The sequence below is a fragment of the Dasypus novemcinctus genome, chromosome 3, assembly GCF_030445035.2.
Source record: "Dasypus novemcinctus isolate mDasNov1 chromosome 3, mDasNov1.1.hap2, whole genome shotgun sequence".
NCBI classification, from domain to species: domain Eukaryota; kingdom Metazoa; phylum Chordata; class Mammalia; order Cingulata; family Dasypodidae; genus Dasypus; species Dasypus novemcinctus.
Genome location: NC_080675.1, coordinates 114411515 through 114427259, shown reverse-complemented (window position 1 = coordinate 114427259; position 15745 = coordinate 114411515). Strand labels below are relative to the sequence as shown.

Sequence of the window (15745 nt, the reverse complement as noted above, 5' to 3'; positions counted from 1 at the left end):
CATTACTAATTATTTCTTACCCTTATGGCTAAATTGTAGCTATTCTTTGGATTTCTTTTCCAGTATAATGGTTTTTTAAAAAAATATATGTAAATGTATATATTTCTAGATTGCTTTTAGATGCTGACATTGTGATCTTTGAAATATAGTGACACATTGTGGTTAAAAGAAACCATCACTTATATAAGACCTTATTTTTCTCCTGCTGCTGTGCAATATAGTAACATCCTTTTTTCTATTGTTTTTCTTAGAAATTGTCATTTCTACAACTTTAAAAATTGCTTTTATTTTTTCCTTTTCAGTGTTTTATTGTTCATAAGAAGAAACGATCCATTGCTGATATAATGTATTTATTATAAATTTGCCATGTGTTAATGTGATTGAAAATTATAGCCATTTAACATGATTTCTAAAATTGAATAGTTTACATGAAAATTCCATCTAAAATTAAAAGGAAGTCACTTTTTAATGTAATATAGCATTTCTTCTACTCTTATTTCCATGCCAAAATAAATGTCATTATTTGAGAGCCATGGTGATTTGTAGAGTTTCCTTTTTTGTCAGAAAGCTCTCTAAGTAGAACAATATTTTAAAATAAAAGCTAACCATTTTGTTAAGAAATTTGGCTTTTACTTTCATAAATTCCTTTGTTTGCAAAATTGTGGACATTTAATGTTACATTTGTTTTTAATACAATAGTGCAAGATATATTTTCCTTAAGTGTCTTTTGAAATGTTTTCTTCAATTATATTTTAATTTTTTAGACTTAGGGAAATTCAGCTTTATAGTGTTCAATAGGAAATTATTTTAAGTTTCTGAGCTATGCATTTGTTTTTGCCTACTGCTAGTTCTTCCCATTTTAAAAAGTGGTGTTTGGGTTGTCTTTTAAGCAGTGACTTAGCCTAGAATTTCAGTGCACTTAGAGTTCTGGTTCTAGTTAAGTCAGTGTTGTTCTGTGTGTAACCTTATGCAGTCAAGTAAATTTTTATATTAAATTTTTTTATTAGAGAAGTTGTGAATTTGCAGAACAATCACGCATAATGTGCAGGATTACCACACCCCACCCCACCACCAACACCTTGCATTAGTGTGGAATATTTGTTACAGTTGATGATAGCACTTTTTTTATAATTATACTATTTTATTTAAGAGTAGTTCTCCCTTTGTTATAGCTGATAAAAGATTATTAAAATAGTTCTATCATCCATTATTTACATTAGGCATATTTTCCCCCAAATACTACCCTACACCTTTACTGGTATCCTATATTTGTTATAATTCATGAAATAACCTTCTTATATTTGGTCTATTAACTCTTGTCCATCATCTCTATATACATACAGTGCTATGTTTTATTTTTACATTTTTATTCCAGTAATATGTACATCCTAAAGTTTTTTTTCTAACCATCTTCACTCACATACCTCAATATTATTGATTACACTCACAATAATGTACTGCCATCACCACCATCTATTTTCAAACCTTTACCATCAGCCTAAATAGATAATCTGTACAAGTTAAACATCAACTCCCTATTGTCTTACCCCAGTCTATCTCCTGGTAAACTATATTCTCGATTCTACCTCAATAAACTTATTATGATTAGTTCATAACAGTGAGATCATACAATATTTGTCCTTTTGTCTGGCTTAATTCACTTAACATAATGTCTTCAAGGTTCATACAAATTGTCACATGCGTCAGGACTTCCTTCCTTTTTACGGATGAATCATACTCCATTGTGTGTCTATACCACATTTTTTTTTTATCCATTCATTGACTGATGGACACCTGGGTTATTTCTATTGTTTGGCACTTGTGAATAATGCCACTATGAACATTGATGTGCAGATATCTGAGTCCCTGCTTTCACTTCTTCAGGGAATATACCTAGTAGAGTGTTTGCCAGATTATATGGTAATGCTATACTTAGCTTTATGAGGAAGGGACAAACTGTCTTCCACAGCGGCTACACCATTTTACGTTGCCACTAGTAAATGAATGAGTGTCCCTGTTTCTCTATATTTTCTGCAACGCTTGCAGTTCTCTGTCCTTACAATAGTGGCCATTCTAATTGGTGTGAAATGATATCTCATTATGATTCTGACTTGAGTTTCCCTAATAGCTAGTGATGTTGAACATCTTTTCATGTACATTTTTAGCCATTTGTATATCGTCTTTAAAGAACTGTCTGTTCAGTCTTTTGCTTAGTTTTAAATTAGGCTGTCTTTTTAATGTTGAGTTGTAGGATTTCTTTATATATTGTGAATATTAAACCGTTATCAGATAGATGGTTTCCAAATACTTTCTCCCATTGAATAAGTTGTCTTTTCCTTTTCTTTACAAAGTCTTTTGCCCAAAGTTTTTAATTTGATGAGGTCCCATTTCTCTTTGTTTTCTTTTTCTTTCATTCTGTCTTCTCTGAGTATAAAGTCTAAGAAACAGTTGCCCACCACAAGATCTTTTTTTTTTAAAGATTTATTATTTATTTATTTCTCTCCTCTTTCCCCGCACTCCCCCACCGTTGTCTGTTCTCTGTGTCTATTTGCTGTGTCTTCTTCACCCACTTCTGTTGTTGTCAGCGGCAAAGGAATCTGTGTTTCTTTTTGTTGCATCATCTTGTGTCAGCTCTCCATGTGTGTGGCACCGTTCTTAGGCAGGCTGCACTTTCTTTTGCTGGGCGGCTCTCCTTACGGGGCGCACTCCTTGCGCGTGGGGCTTCCCTACTCGGGACACCTCTGCAAGGCACGGCACTCTTTGCGCGCATCATCACTGCATGTGGGCCAGCTCCACACGGGTCAAGGAGACCCGGGGTTTGAACCGCAGACCTCCCATGTGGTAGTCGGATGTCCTAACCACTGGGCCAAGTCCGCTTCCCCCACCACAAGATCTTGAGGAGGCTTTCCTACATTTTCTTCTAGGAGTTTTATAGTCCTGGTTCTTATATTTAGGTCTTAGATACCTTTGGAATTAATTTTTATAGATGGTGTAAGATAAGGGTCCTTTTTCATTGTTTTGTAGATGGATACCCACTTCTCCAAGCACCATTTATTGAAAAGACTATTCTCTTAACTTTTAATTGACTTGGCAGTCTTGTAAAAAGTCAGTTGGCTGTAGATTTGAGGGTCTATTTCTGAAATCTCAATTCAATTACATTGGTAAATATATCAGTCCTTATGCCAGTACCATGCTGTTTTGACTGCTGTAGCTTTGTAATATGCTTTAAAGTCAGGAATGTAAATTGTGCAACTACATTCTTCTTTTTCAAGATATTTTTGGCTATTCAGAGTCTGTTACCCTTCCAAATAAATTTGATAATTGGCTTTTCCATTTCTGCAAAGTAAGTTGTTGAAGTTTTGATTGTGACTGTGTTGAATCTGTAAATCAGTTTGGGTAGAACTGACATCTTAACTATATTTAGTTTTCAGATCTATGAACATGGAATGTCCCTCCATCTATTCAATTCTACTCTGATTTTTTAAAGCAGTGTTTTGTAGTTTTTTATGTACAAGTTCTTTATATCCTTGGTTAAATTTATTCCTATATATTTGATTCATTTGGTTACTATTGTAAATAGAATTTTTCTTGATTTCTTAGATTTCTTGTTACTAGTGTATAGAAACATTACTGATTTTTGCATGTTCATCTTATGCACTGCCCCTTTGCTGAACCCATTTGTTAACTCTGGTAGCTTTGTTGTAAATTTTTGGGAACTTTTTATAGGATCATGTCATCCGCATCTGCAAATAGCAAAGTTTTACTTCCCGTCCAATTTGGGTATCTTTTATTTCTTTTGGCTACCTTCTCTGGCTAGAACTTATAGCACAATTTTGAATAACAGTGGTGACAGTGAGCATCCTTGACTTCTCAGTCTTACAGGGAAAGCTTTCAGTCTTTCACCACTGAGTATGATGGTAGCTGAGGGTTTTTCATTTATGCCCTGTATCATGTTAAGGAAGTTTCCTTCTATTCCTATCTTTCAAAGTGATTTTATTAAAGAATGCTGGATTTTGTCCAGTGCCTTTTCTGCATCAATCAGGATAATCATGTGGGTTTTCACCCTTCATTTTGTTAATGTGATGTATTATATTGATTTTCGTGTGTTGAACCACCCTTGCATATCTAGTTTAAAACCCACTTGATCATGATGTATAATTATTTTAATGTTCTGTTGGATTTGACTTGCATGTGTTTTGTTGAGAATTTTTACATTTATATTTCTAAGAGAGATTAGTTAGAAATTTTTCTTTTCTTGTAGTATTTTTATCTGGCTTTCTTATTAGAGTGATGTCAGCCCCATGATGTTAGGGAGTATTCTTGCCTCTTCAATTTTTTGGAAGAATTTGGGCAAGAATGGTATCAATTCTTTTTTAAATGATTAGTCGAATTCCCCTGTGAAGACCTATGGTCCTGGGCTTTTCTGTTTTGGGATGGTTTTGATGACTGATTCAATCTCTTTACTTGTAATTTGTCTGTTGAAGTCTTTTTTTTTCTTCTAGAGTCAGTGTAGGTTGTTTGTATGTTTCTAGGAATTTGTCCTTTCCGTGTAGGTTGTCTATTTTTTGGTATATATGGTTGTTCATAGTATCATCTTGTGATCCTTTTTAATTCTGTGGGGTCTGTTGTAATGTCCTTCCTTCATTCCTGATTGTATTTATTTGCATATTCTTTCTTTTTTTCTTAGTCTAGCTAAGGGTTTGTCAATTTTATTGCTCTTCTCAAAAAACCAACTTTGGTTTTGTTAATTCTTTTTTTTTCTATTCTTAATTGTTTCTGCTTTAATCTACTTCTTTCCTTCTGCCTGCTTTGGGATTAGTTTGCTGTTCTTTTTATAGTTCCTCCAGGTGTTAGGTCTTTGATTTTCAGCTCTTCTTTTTCAGTGTATGTGTTCTGGACTATACATTTCTCTCTGAGCCTTGCCTTTACTGCATCCTATAAGTTTTGGTATGTCATATTCTTATTTTCATTTGTCTCATATTTACTGATTTCTCTTGCAGTTTATTCTTTGATCCACTGATTGTTTCAGAGTGTGTTAACTTCTATGTATTTGTGACTTTTCCAGTTCTCCACCTATTATTGATTCATTCCACTCTGATCAGAGAATGTTTTGTAGAATTTCAGTCTTTTTAAATTTATTGAGACCTGTTTTGCATCTCAATATGTGCTCTCTCCTAGAGAATGATCCATGAGAACTTGAGAAGAATGTGTAACCTGCTGTTTTGCAGTGCATTGTTCTGTGTATGTCTGTTAGGTCTAGTTCATTCATAATATAATATTATTCAAGTTCTGTTTTCTTATTGATCCTCAGCCAGGTTCTGTGAGAGTGCTGTATCGATGTTTCCAACTCTTATTGTAGAGACGTCTATTTCTCCTTTCAGCTTTGCCAGAGTTTGCCTCATGTATTTTGGGGCACCATGTTTAGGTGTATAAACATTTTTGTTATTTCCTCCTGCTGGATTGCCCCTTTTATTAGTATATGGTGTCCTTTTTTTCTGTCTTATAACAGTTTCACATTTAAAGTCACTTTGTCTTACATTAGTATAGCTACCTCAGCTCTTTCTTAGTTACTTTTGGCATGGAGTATCTTTTTCCAGCCTTTCACTTTCAACCTATTTGTGTCTTTGGGTCTCCTGTAATATAGTATGTAATCCATTCTGCAAGTCTGTGCCTTTTTAATGAGGACTTTTGCTCATTAACATTCAGGTTATTACTGTAGAGACAGTACTTACTTCAGCCATTTTTTCCCTTGGATTTTATATGCCATATATATATAAATATATAATTTCTTCCCTCTTTTTACCCTTTTTTATTACCCTTACTGATAATCTTCATTTCTTCACACTACTCTAAGCCACTCTCTTCTGTCTTTTCCTTTAAAGGTGTAGAACTTCTTTTAGAATTCTTGGAGTGCTAGTCTTTTGTTATTGAATTCTGTTTATCTGTTACTATTTTTAAATCTTTGAAGGACAGGTTTGCTGGAGAGAGAATTTTTGGCTAACAGTTTTTCTCTTTCAGTGCATTAAATATATAATACCATTGCCTTCTTGCTTCTTTTTTTTTTTTTTTAATGAGAAATTGGCACCTTCTTGCTTTTTTTTTTTTAATGAGAAATTGGCACAGAGTCTTATTGTGGATCCCTTGTATGTAACAATTTGCTTTTCTCTTGCTTCTTTGAGAATTCTCTGTCTTTGGCATTTGACATTCTGATTAGTATATGTCTCAGAGTAGGTCTATTAGAATTTATTATATTTGGAGTATGTTGCCCTTCTTGGACATGTATATTTATGGCTTTGCTAAGAGTTGGGAAATTTTGGCCATTATTTCTTCAGATACTTTTTTTGCTCCTTTTCCCTTCTCTTTCCTTCTGGGATACCCATGGTGCACATTTGTGTGCACATATTGTCATCACTCAAATCTCTGAGACACTCCTCAGATTTTTCTATTCTTTTTTCTGTTTTTTTCCCCCTGTAAGATTTTTATTTTCTATCTTCTATTTCACTTATTCTTTCTTCTGAATATTGAAATCTGCTCTTGTATGCCTCTAATGTTTTTTTAATATCTTCTGTTGTGCCTTTCATTTCCATAATTTCTGTTATTTTTCTATTTATACCTTCAAATTGTTTTTTTTTTTTTTAAGATTTATTTTTAATTCCCCCCCCCCCCCCCCCCCCCCGGTTGTCTGTTCTCTGTGTCTATTTGCTGCGTCTTGTTTCTATGTCCGCTTCTATTGTCGTCAGTGGCAAGGGAAGTGTGGGCGGCGCCATTCCTCGGCAGGCTGCTCTTTCTTTCGCGCTGGGCGGCTCTCCTTATGGGTGCACTCCTTGCACGTGGGGCTCCGCTATGCGGGGGACACCCCTGCGTGGCACGACACTCCTTGCGAGCATCAGCACTGCGCATGGGCCAGCTCCACACGGATCAAGGAGGCCCGGGGTTTGAACCGCAGACCTCCCATGTGGTAGACGGACGCCCTAACCACTGGACCAAGTCCGTTTCCCCAAATTGTTCTTTATGCTCATACATTGTATTCATATCTTTTATCTCTTTAGTCATGTTTTCCTTCATGTCCTTGAATTGGTTTAGGAGATTTGCTTGAACTTCTTTGATAAGTTGTTCTGAATTCTGTGTCTTTTCTGACGTTTTAATTTGTTTCCTTGGCTGGATCATATCTTTCTGTTTCTTAGTGTGGTTTGTAATTTTTAGCTGATGTCTAGGAGTCTCAATATCTTGATAAGTTTACTCTGAAGGTCAGTTTCTCTTTTGCTTGTGTATTTATTGTTGATGGGCTTTATGTTAAGACTCTTCTTTTTTTTTTTTTTAAATATTTATTTTGTTTATTTCTACCCACCCCTTTATTGTTTGTACTTGCTATGTCTGTTCATCTTCCTTGTTTCTTTAGGAGGCACTGGGAACTGAACCCAGGACTTCTGATACGTGAGCGAGGCATCTAATCTCTTGAGTCACCTCCATTCCCTACTATGTTGTGTCACTCATTGTGTTTTTCTTCTTGTGTCTCTAGTTGCATCATCTTGCTCATTAGCTTTCCATGCCTGCCTGTCACGTCAGCTTACTTGTCTTGCTCGTCTTATTTAGGAGACACTGGGAACATCTGCTCCCTGCTTTATTGTGACTCTCATTATGCCTCTTCTCTTGTGTCTCTTGTTGTGTCAGCTTACCATGACTGCCCACCACACCAGCTTGTAGGCTTCTTTAGGAGGCACTGGGAACCGAACCAGGGACCTCCCATGTGGTAGGCAGGAGCTCAATCGTTTGAGCCACATCCACTTCCCAAAACTCTTCTTTAATGCTTAGTTCCCCTTATTTTAGATATTTAGAATAGCCTGTGCTTAACTGACCAGATTTTTTCAGCTTTTTCTGATTCTTATCCTAAATGTGCAGAACAATTTTTAAGATTACTCTTTGTGTGATTGTTTCACCCCCAGGAGAAAGCTTCCTTTTCACTGTTCTCTTGGAATCTTAGTCTGTTCTCTTTGTTTTTGTTTTATCTCTTTAGAGTTTTACATTCCTTTCATTGTCTCTAATTGCTTTTGCCTAGAGGGCAAATTCTGAGAGAAGGGTCACTCTGAAGAGGTCTTCTCAAGTCAGTATTTCCCAGCCAAACAGGGCCAGGGACCCATGATAAGGGTGAAGACTGGCTCCAAAGTGCTCTGGGGAGAGGATCAAAAGGATTGCTCCCCAAGCTTAGCTTTCCTAGCCTGCACAGGGAATAGAGACCCCCTACTTTCTTTCTAGCAGCCTGGAGGAAGTACTGTGTTTTTAAATGTCCACTGTTATTACCCACGTCCCAGTTGTGTTGATACAATGACTGTTGCCACCTTTGTCCAAGGCTGGTTGAAGCAGTAGCTCAGAGCTAGGATCCAGTAATCTGAATTCCCTAATCACAAGCTGTGATCAGTGGTTGCATGTACCCATCCCTATTTTTGGGGAAGAGAATTCCTATGCCCCTTTCTATCATCAGCATGCCAGCTAGGGACTGGACCCTGCGGTGGCCTTCCACAAGAGTGGAGGATGGGCACTAGCCACTACCATGCAGAGAGGGAAAACTCATTATTCTCTACCGTAGTTCATTAGTCTCTTCCTTCTTCTTGCTCTTACTGTGTTCTCCTAGCTTCTGGAGTTTTATAATAGTTGTTTCAAATGGTTCTTCCCTGTTTAATAGTTGCCTTGTTTGAAGGACTGAAGCCTGGAGCTTCCTACTCTATCTATCATCTTCCCACAGTCCTCCCATCACTTAATTTTTTTGTTGCTAACTTTTCTCTTGCAAAATAAGGATGATGATGCCAGCAGCTACTCTTCAAAATAACTAGTAATTATTTTATACCTACAAGAGGATACAAATGTGTTAGAATAAAGTTTTTTTTAAAAGATTACCTGGTTTAGGCTTTAATAGAACCCACAACTAAATTATATATTAATGTCCAATAAACATCATTGACTAGAATAATGTATTTAGAAGATGTGTATATACAGAGTTTAAATAGAAATTCACATATTTAAATTATATGAATTAAAATATATGAAGGATAAGATATAAGGATTAAGTATCATAAAAATGTTTTTTTTTCTTAATTTTTCTAGTCGAACTTTGCCATGGGTCGCTTTCCTAGTACGTGTAGGAAATGTTACATGCTTGATTTTGGCTTGGCTCGACAGTTTACCAACTCCTGTGGTGACGTCAGACCAGTAAGATTTTTCATATTATTATTAAGTATTTGAGAATTAACCTATTATTTATATATTAATGCTTTTAGGAAGAAATACTTATGTATTAAAGTGGGTGTCATTCCAAGATGTGGCATACAGAGTTTATGATTAAATTATAGGATGAAGGTAATGTCTTTTATCATTTAAAGTTGTGGTATTTAAAACAGAACCTTAGAGGCAGAATCAGAGTGGTCTCATACAAAGAACACACATTACCCCTTTGGAATCAGGGATCTTTTTTGCAGTCTGAGGACTTTTCTAATGTGTTACAATTCTTCAGATATCTGCTTTTTATTTTAAGTTTTGTTTTAGCTTGGTTACTGATTGTAGTTAATTTTTATTTTTAGCAGGTCATTCACACAAAAGTTGAAACACTGTTTTCTAATGCACTAACTATATAGTAATTGTTCTATACATAAATGTAAATTATATTTAAAATATAGCCACATGAGAATTTAAGCACCCAGAAAGTATGGTAGACTTTTCCTCAGTTTTAGTGATGGTCTTGTGATAATAAGTAGAAAGAAAGATAATGAACTTATGTTCAATTTAATAAACTATATAGAACCTATTTCTGGAGTCCCGTATCTGTTCCAAATATCAGTTTCTTAGCTTTTAGAGCCTACAGCGTTCATGCTCATTCACCCGTAAAGCGGCACATATTTTGTGTGAGGCGTGGATCTAGGTGCTGGTACTACAGTGGTGAGTAAGAAGCCAAAATTGAGCGTCTTGTGGGGGTTGTATTTTAGTGGGGGACAAACACAATTAAATACATGTTTTCTTAAAAAGTCACTGTGGCTACTATGTGAAGTAGAAACTATTAAGAGCAAGAGTGGAATCAGAAAAAGGCAAGTTAGAAGGCTAATGCTGTGGTCCGGGGATACATGGTTATGACTGGGAGTAAAGTGTTAGCTTATGAAGGTGGTGAGAAGGGGTAATATTTAGGATACATTTTAAATGTAGATTCAGTAATACTTGATTCTGAATTGGATGTGATGTGTGAAGAATCAAGAATCACCCCTATGAAAATATCCAGGGTACATAAAAATGTTTGGATATTTTCATAGGGGTGATTCTTGATTCTTCTCTTCCCTTCACACACATCACATCCAATTCAGAAGCAAGTCTTATTGAATCTACATTTAAAATGTATCCTGAGGGAGTGCTGAGTTCCTAGCCAGGGGAGCTCTATCACAGTCCCTAAAGGAACAGCAACAATCCCCCAAGTGCAATGGCAAAGACCAAAAAAGAAGGAAGGTCCAACAATGAGCCCTTGATACTAATGACTATGCTTGTGAGCCTGTTCACCTAAAATAAGAACAAAGCCTAGAGCTGCAGGGTGCCTAAGAGTTACCTCCTGAGAGCCTCCTTGTTGCTCAGATGTGGCTAGTCTCGAAGTCAAACTCAGCATGTAAATGCATTGCCTCCCCCCCAGTGTGGGATATGACTCCTGTGGATGAGCCTCCCTGGCACCGAGGGATTACTATCAAGTACCAGCTGATGATGTAAGTAGAAAATGACCTTGAATAAAAGGGTCAACTTGGACCAGCAGAATATCTCAGTCTACATATAATACCAGGAGTTAAAAATGCTTTTTGACCTGAATCAAAGGGGGAAATGGAAAGGACAAATGAGTTTATATGGCTATGAGTCTCCAAAAAGAGCCGGGAGGTTATCAGAGGGGTTGCCCTTATGCACACCTGAGCAGAGTCCCAGAGACAGATAAAGGAGATACAACCCCAGGTTTGGTTCTTCTGAGGGCTACAGAGACCCACAGGTTCTATGGTCATGGCAGATGGAGTGTCAGTTAGCCCTACTTTGGAGTTTGTGTTTCTGTGTGATGGAGCTGGACTCAGATATGATCTTTGTTCACAAGCCTCTCCTGTTACTTTTACTGGAACTGTAGTTGTTGCTGGGGTTTAATGTATACCCAGGGAACCTGAATCTCTGGACTGACCATGTGATAGCCAGGCCCTGGGCCTAACAGACTTGCAACTCCCACACTCTGGTTTATTGGACTTATCCCACTCAGCTAACGTGGAGGTGAAGAAGGTCAACCACCACACCAGGGAGCCAAGAGTGCCTACAACTGAAAGCAGGAGAATTGCATCCAGCATCCATGTGGAATCTAAGCCCCCTCTTGATATAAATGTGGAGTGGACACAACCATTCCAAGGTCCACAGGATGGAGGAATAGAGTATGGATTAGAGTGGACTTACTGATATTCTATTCATGAACTACTGTGATTAGTAATCAAAGAAAATGTGGCATTTGGTGTGGAGAAAATGACCATGGTGGCTGCTGGGGGTAGGGAGTGGGAGGAAGAGATGAGATGTGGGGGCATTTTCAGGGGTTGGAGTTGTCCTGGGTGGTGCTGCAGGGACAGTTACCGGATATTGGATGTCTTCCTGTGGCTCGCTGGATGGACTGTAGGAGAGTGTGGGCTATGATGTGGACCATTGACCATGAGTTGCAGCAGTGCTCAGAGATGTATTCACCAAATGCAATGAATGTCTCATGATGATGGAGGAGATTGTTGTTAAAGGGGGACGAGTGGCGTGAGGGGGGTGGAGGGTATATGGGGACCTCATATTTTTTTAATGTAACATTAAAAAAATAAAGGCAAATAAAAAATCACCCTTAGATTATTATCCTGAGTGAATGGTCATGCTATTACCCATGATGGGTGAAAACATGGGGAATGAGCTTGCCAAGGGAAAAACAAGAGTCCTACTTTCTACCAATTTCAGATGTCCCTTAGATTCCAGATGGAAATAACAAGAATGTGACTGGATATAATAATCTGGAGCTCAAAGGAGAGATCATGGAAGGAGATAATATAACTTTTAGAGTCATTTGCTTATAAATGACATTTTTAGAAAAAGGAACCAGATGAAATTAGGTAGGGAGTGGGTATAACAAGACAAATCCTGAGTTTGAGCTACTGACGTACTTTAACAACTTGAGGATGGTTAGAAAGGGTCTCAGAGCTGGCTAAGGAGACTGAGAAGGAGGAATAGCAGATTTTCTTGAGGTTAGAAGAAAATCAGGAGTGTGGTGTCTTGGGATTCAAGTGAAGAAAATGTTTTAAGAAAGGGAAGATAGGAATTATCAAGTGTATAATTATAACACTTTGATTCACACAATTTCAGTGTTGAATTTCTATTTACTTAATGACTTGAACCTGCCAATTCATTTTTACCTCCTGCTTTTACAGCAGGCCCCAATGTCCTCAGCCCTTCAGCTAGCATCTCATGTTGGTCCTTTTTATCAACACTCTTGTAATGGTACGTTTTCTTGCTGCTTCCTTCCTAACCATTCATCTGAAACTTTCAGGGCCTAGTGCTGCTTATGAAAAATTTTAAAAGTCTTTTTCTGTTAACATTCCAAAATTTCAGCTGAATTTAGGATTATTACATTTAGGATTATTCTCATTTAGGATTATTACATATTTCTCTCTGCATTTTTCCCCCCTGATCATTCTCCTTTGGGTAGCATTAAGTCAAGACTCAGTCCTAGGGCCCTTGCTCTTCTAGATATAATCTCCAAGGAGCTCATCCTGTCTCCAACATTCCTTCCTTCCTTCACATTCACACTGTTTCTGCACTTGTAAAGTCTTCATATCTTATTTGGATTATTAAAATAATTTCTTCACTGGTCTCCCTAGTTTCTCCTTCCAGTCTGTCCTTCATAGTTAAACCAGAGTAAACATCCTAAGCAGTTCCTCAGTCATGTCACTTCCCTGCTTAAAAATTACTAATAAATTCTATTTGCCTGTACATTATAGATCAAACAACTTAATCTAATATTCAATGCCCTCCTTAATCTGGCTCCAGCCTAATTTTCCATTCTTTTCTCTCACCGTTTGCTTCAGCCATGCCAGACTCTTTTCTCTAATACTTAAAATACTTTCCTGCCTCTTTGTATTGTTTACCATCCAAAGTACTGTTCTTTTTACCTAGAACACATTTTCTTCTTCCTATTTGTAATTCTATCAGTCCTTCAAGGCTGAATTTATTTATTTTCTTTTTTACTCAAATATTTAGGTATTTATGTTAGAAAATACGCTCTTAGATTGTTTACTTTCACTTTTTTACTTTTTCTTTAAAGATGTTTTTAAATATAATTTTAAATATGTAATATATTCATATGGTACAGAAAGGAAAGAATTCATCAAAATTAAACACTTGTACTCTTTGAAAGATACTGTTAAACAAATGAGCTACAGAATATGAGAAAATATTTTCAAAATAAATACCTGATAAGTCTTACATCCAGAATATAGTAGCAATTCTCTCAACTCAGTAAATTCAAAAGCAAACAACCCAATTAAAATAAGCAAAAGATTTTAATAGTTATTTCACCAAAGAAGAGATATATATTGTGAATAGGCACATTAAAACATCATTAATGTGCCATTGCAGTACACTGATCTCCACAGAGACAGTGCTGGGGCAAGTATGAGCTGGACAGGCACTGGGCGACTTTGTACCTTGTGGAAGAAAAATAGTCAGACATGGCCAAAGGAGACCCTAAGTAGCCAAGAGGCAAAATGTCATCATAGGCATTCTTTGTGCAAATTTTCCGGGAGGAGCACATGAACCAGCACCCAGATGCTTCACTCAACTTTTCGAAGTTTTATAAGAAGTGCTCAGAGAGGTGGAAGACCATATTTGTTAAAGGAAAATTTGAAGACCTGGCCAAGGTGGACAAGGCCCATTCTGAAAGAGAAATGGAAACTTTTATCCCTCCTAAAGGGGAAACAAAAAAGTTCAAGGACCCCAGTGGACCCAAGGGGTTTCCTTTAGTTTTTTTCTTGTTCTGTTCTGAATAGTGCCCAGAAATCAAAGGAAGTGTCTTGGCCTTTCCATTGGCAATGTGTAAAGATGCTGGAGATACTTGGAATAACACTGCTGCACATGACACGCAGCCTTATGGAAAGAAGGCCGCTAAAGGAGAAATATGGAAAGGATATTGCTGCATACCAGGCTAGAGGAAAGCCTGATGTGGCAAAAAAGGGAGATGTCATAGATGAACAAAACAAGAAAAAGAAGGAAGAGGAGGATGGTGAAAATAATGATGATGAATAAGGTAGTTCTAGCACTGTTTTTTTTTCCTTGCCTATAAAGTATTTAATCTCCCTGTTGTACTCAGCTCACCCCTTTTAAAGAAAAAAATGTAAATGTAAGGCTGTGTAAGATTTGTTTTAAACTGTACAGTATCTTTTTTTTAATAGTTAACACACCACTGAATATGTCTTTAAATAGCCTTGTTCTGGTGGTCTTTTCAGTAGCCACAAACCTTGCTTGGTACAGTGTAAGGTTTGTTATTAGAGTCAAACATTCTGTTAAGTCTGTCCTTGAAGGGCTACTAGAAAGGTGTGTTCTAATCTTTACATGAGGACTCCACAGTCTTTAACTCCCAGGACCATGTAGTGGCAGTTACGTTTACATTTTCTACATTAAAGAAGACCTGATAATGTATCCCCAGAAGTGTGAGCTTAAAATACAAGACTGCCATATTAAATTCTGTTGGTGTTAGTCTGACCAAGGGCTCTATAAAAATTTTGGCTGTAAATGTCTTTTCCATTTTATCTAAATATGGACTGCTTAGGAACTTGAGATTCTCTATTCTAAAGAATAATCAGCTTTTGAACTGATGTTGCCACATTTAAGGTAGGCTTATTTTCATATATTGCAGTTTGTGCCTTTATGAAATGGATACAAGGAAAAACACATTTGAACTCTGCATTTCAGTTACCAGTTATCTAATTTATTTGAGTTCAGTTTTTCTTTATAAAGGCCAGACTCATTCATTAGAGTCATTTTAGTTGCTTAGCAACTTATGGAACAATTTGGCGATTTTGTGGTTTTTGAGATTATTGTTTTCTTAAAGTGCCAGTGTTTTAAAATTGCTTTCTTGTAATTTTGCACACTTTTGTGATGGAATACTGTTTTCTTATTTTGGCTTTTGGATTTTTTCCTTTTCCATTTGTAGTGAACATCTGAGTCCTGGATAATATTAATAAATTAATAATTGCAGAGGTTTAAAAAATTCATTAGTCATTAGGGATGTGCATAATAAAACTATAGTGAGATACACATCAATTAGAATAGTTAAACTCAAGAGCCTGATAATACCAAGAAATCAGTCAGTGATTGCTACAGAATGGGTTTGAGGGAAAAATAATTGATTACAAAGAGGCACAAGGGAACTTATTTGGGGTAACGGAAATATTTTATATCTTGATTGTGGTGATAGTTACATGACTGAATTCCTTTGTCAAAACGCATAGAACAGTGTATACTTAAAGTCTTGAATTTTACTGTATTTAGACTATACTTAAATAAAACCATAAAAAATTAAAAAGGTAAATAATGAAACAAATCTCCATCTCACCCCTGCCTATCCCAGATCTGCTCATTTCCTATACCTCTTCCAACCCTCTGCCTTCACTTTTAGGTAGCTATACTGTTATTTTCTTTAATGTAGGCTTCCAAAATTTATTTATGCATATGC

At 36.6% G+C, this 15745-nt stretch overlaps 1 protein-coding gene and 1 pseudogene across 1 annotated transcript in view; both read left to right on the top strand.

The window, feature by feature from the left end:
* The window catches only part of TTBK2 (tau tubulin kinase 2), a 298458-nt gene that overhangs the window by 155592 nt on the left and 127121 nt on the right, over nt 1-15745 (top strand). The window contains 1 exon segment of the mRNA XM_004466708.3: nt 9100-9204. Within this exon segment, the coding sequence (XP_004466765.2) occupies nt 9100-9204 (105 nt within the window).
* LOC101412551 (high mobility group protein B1 pseudogene) lies at nt 13743-14466 on the top strand (annotated as a pseudogene).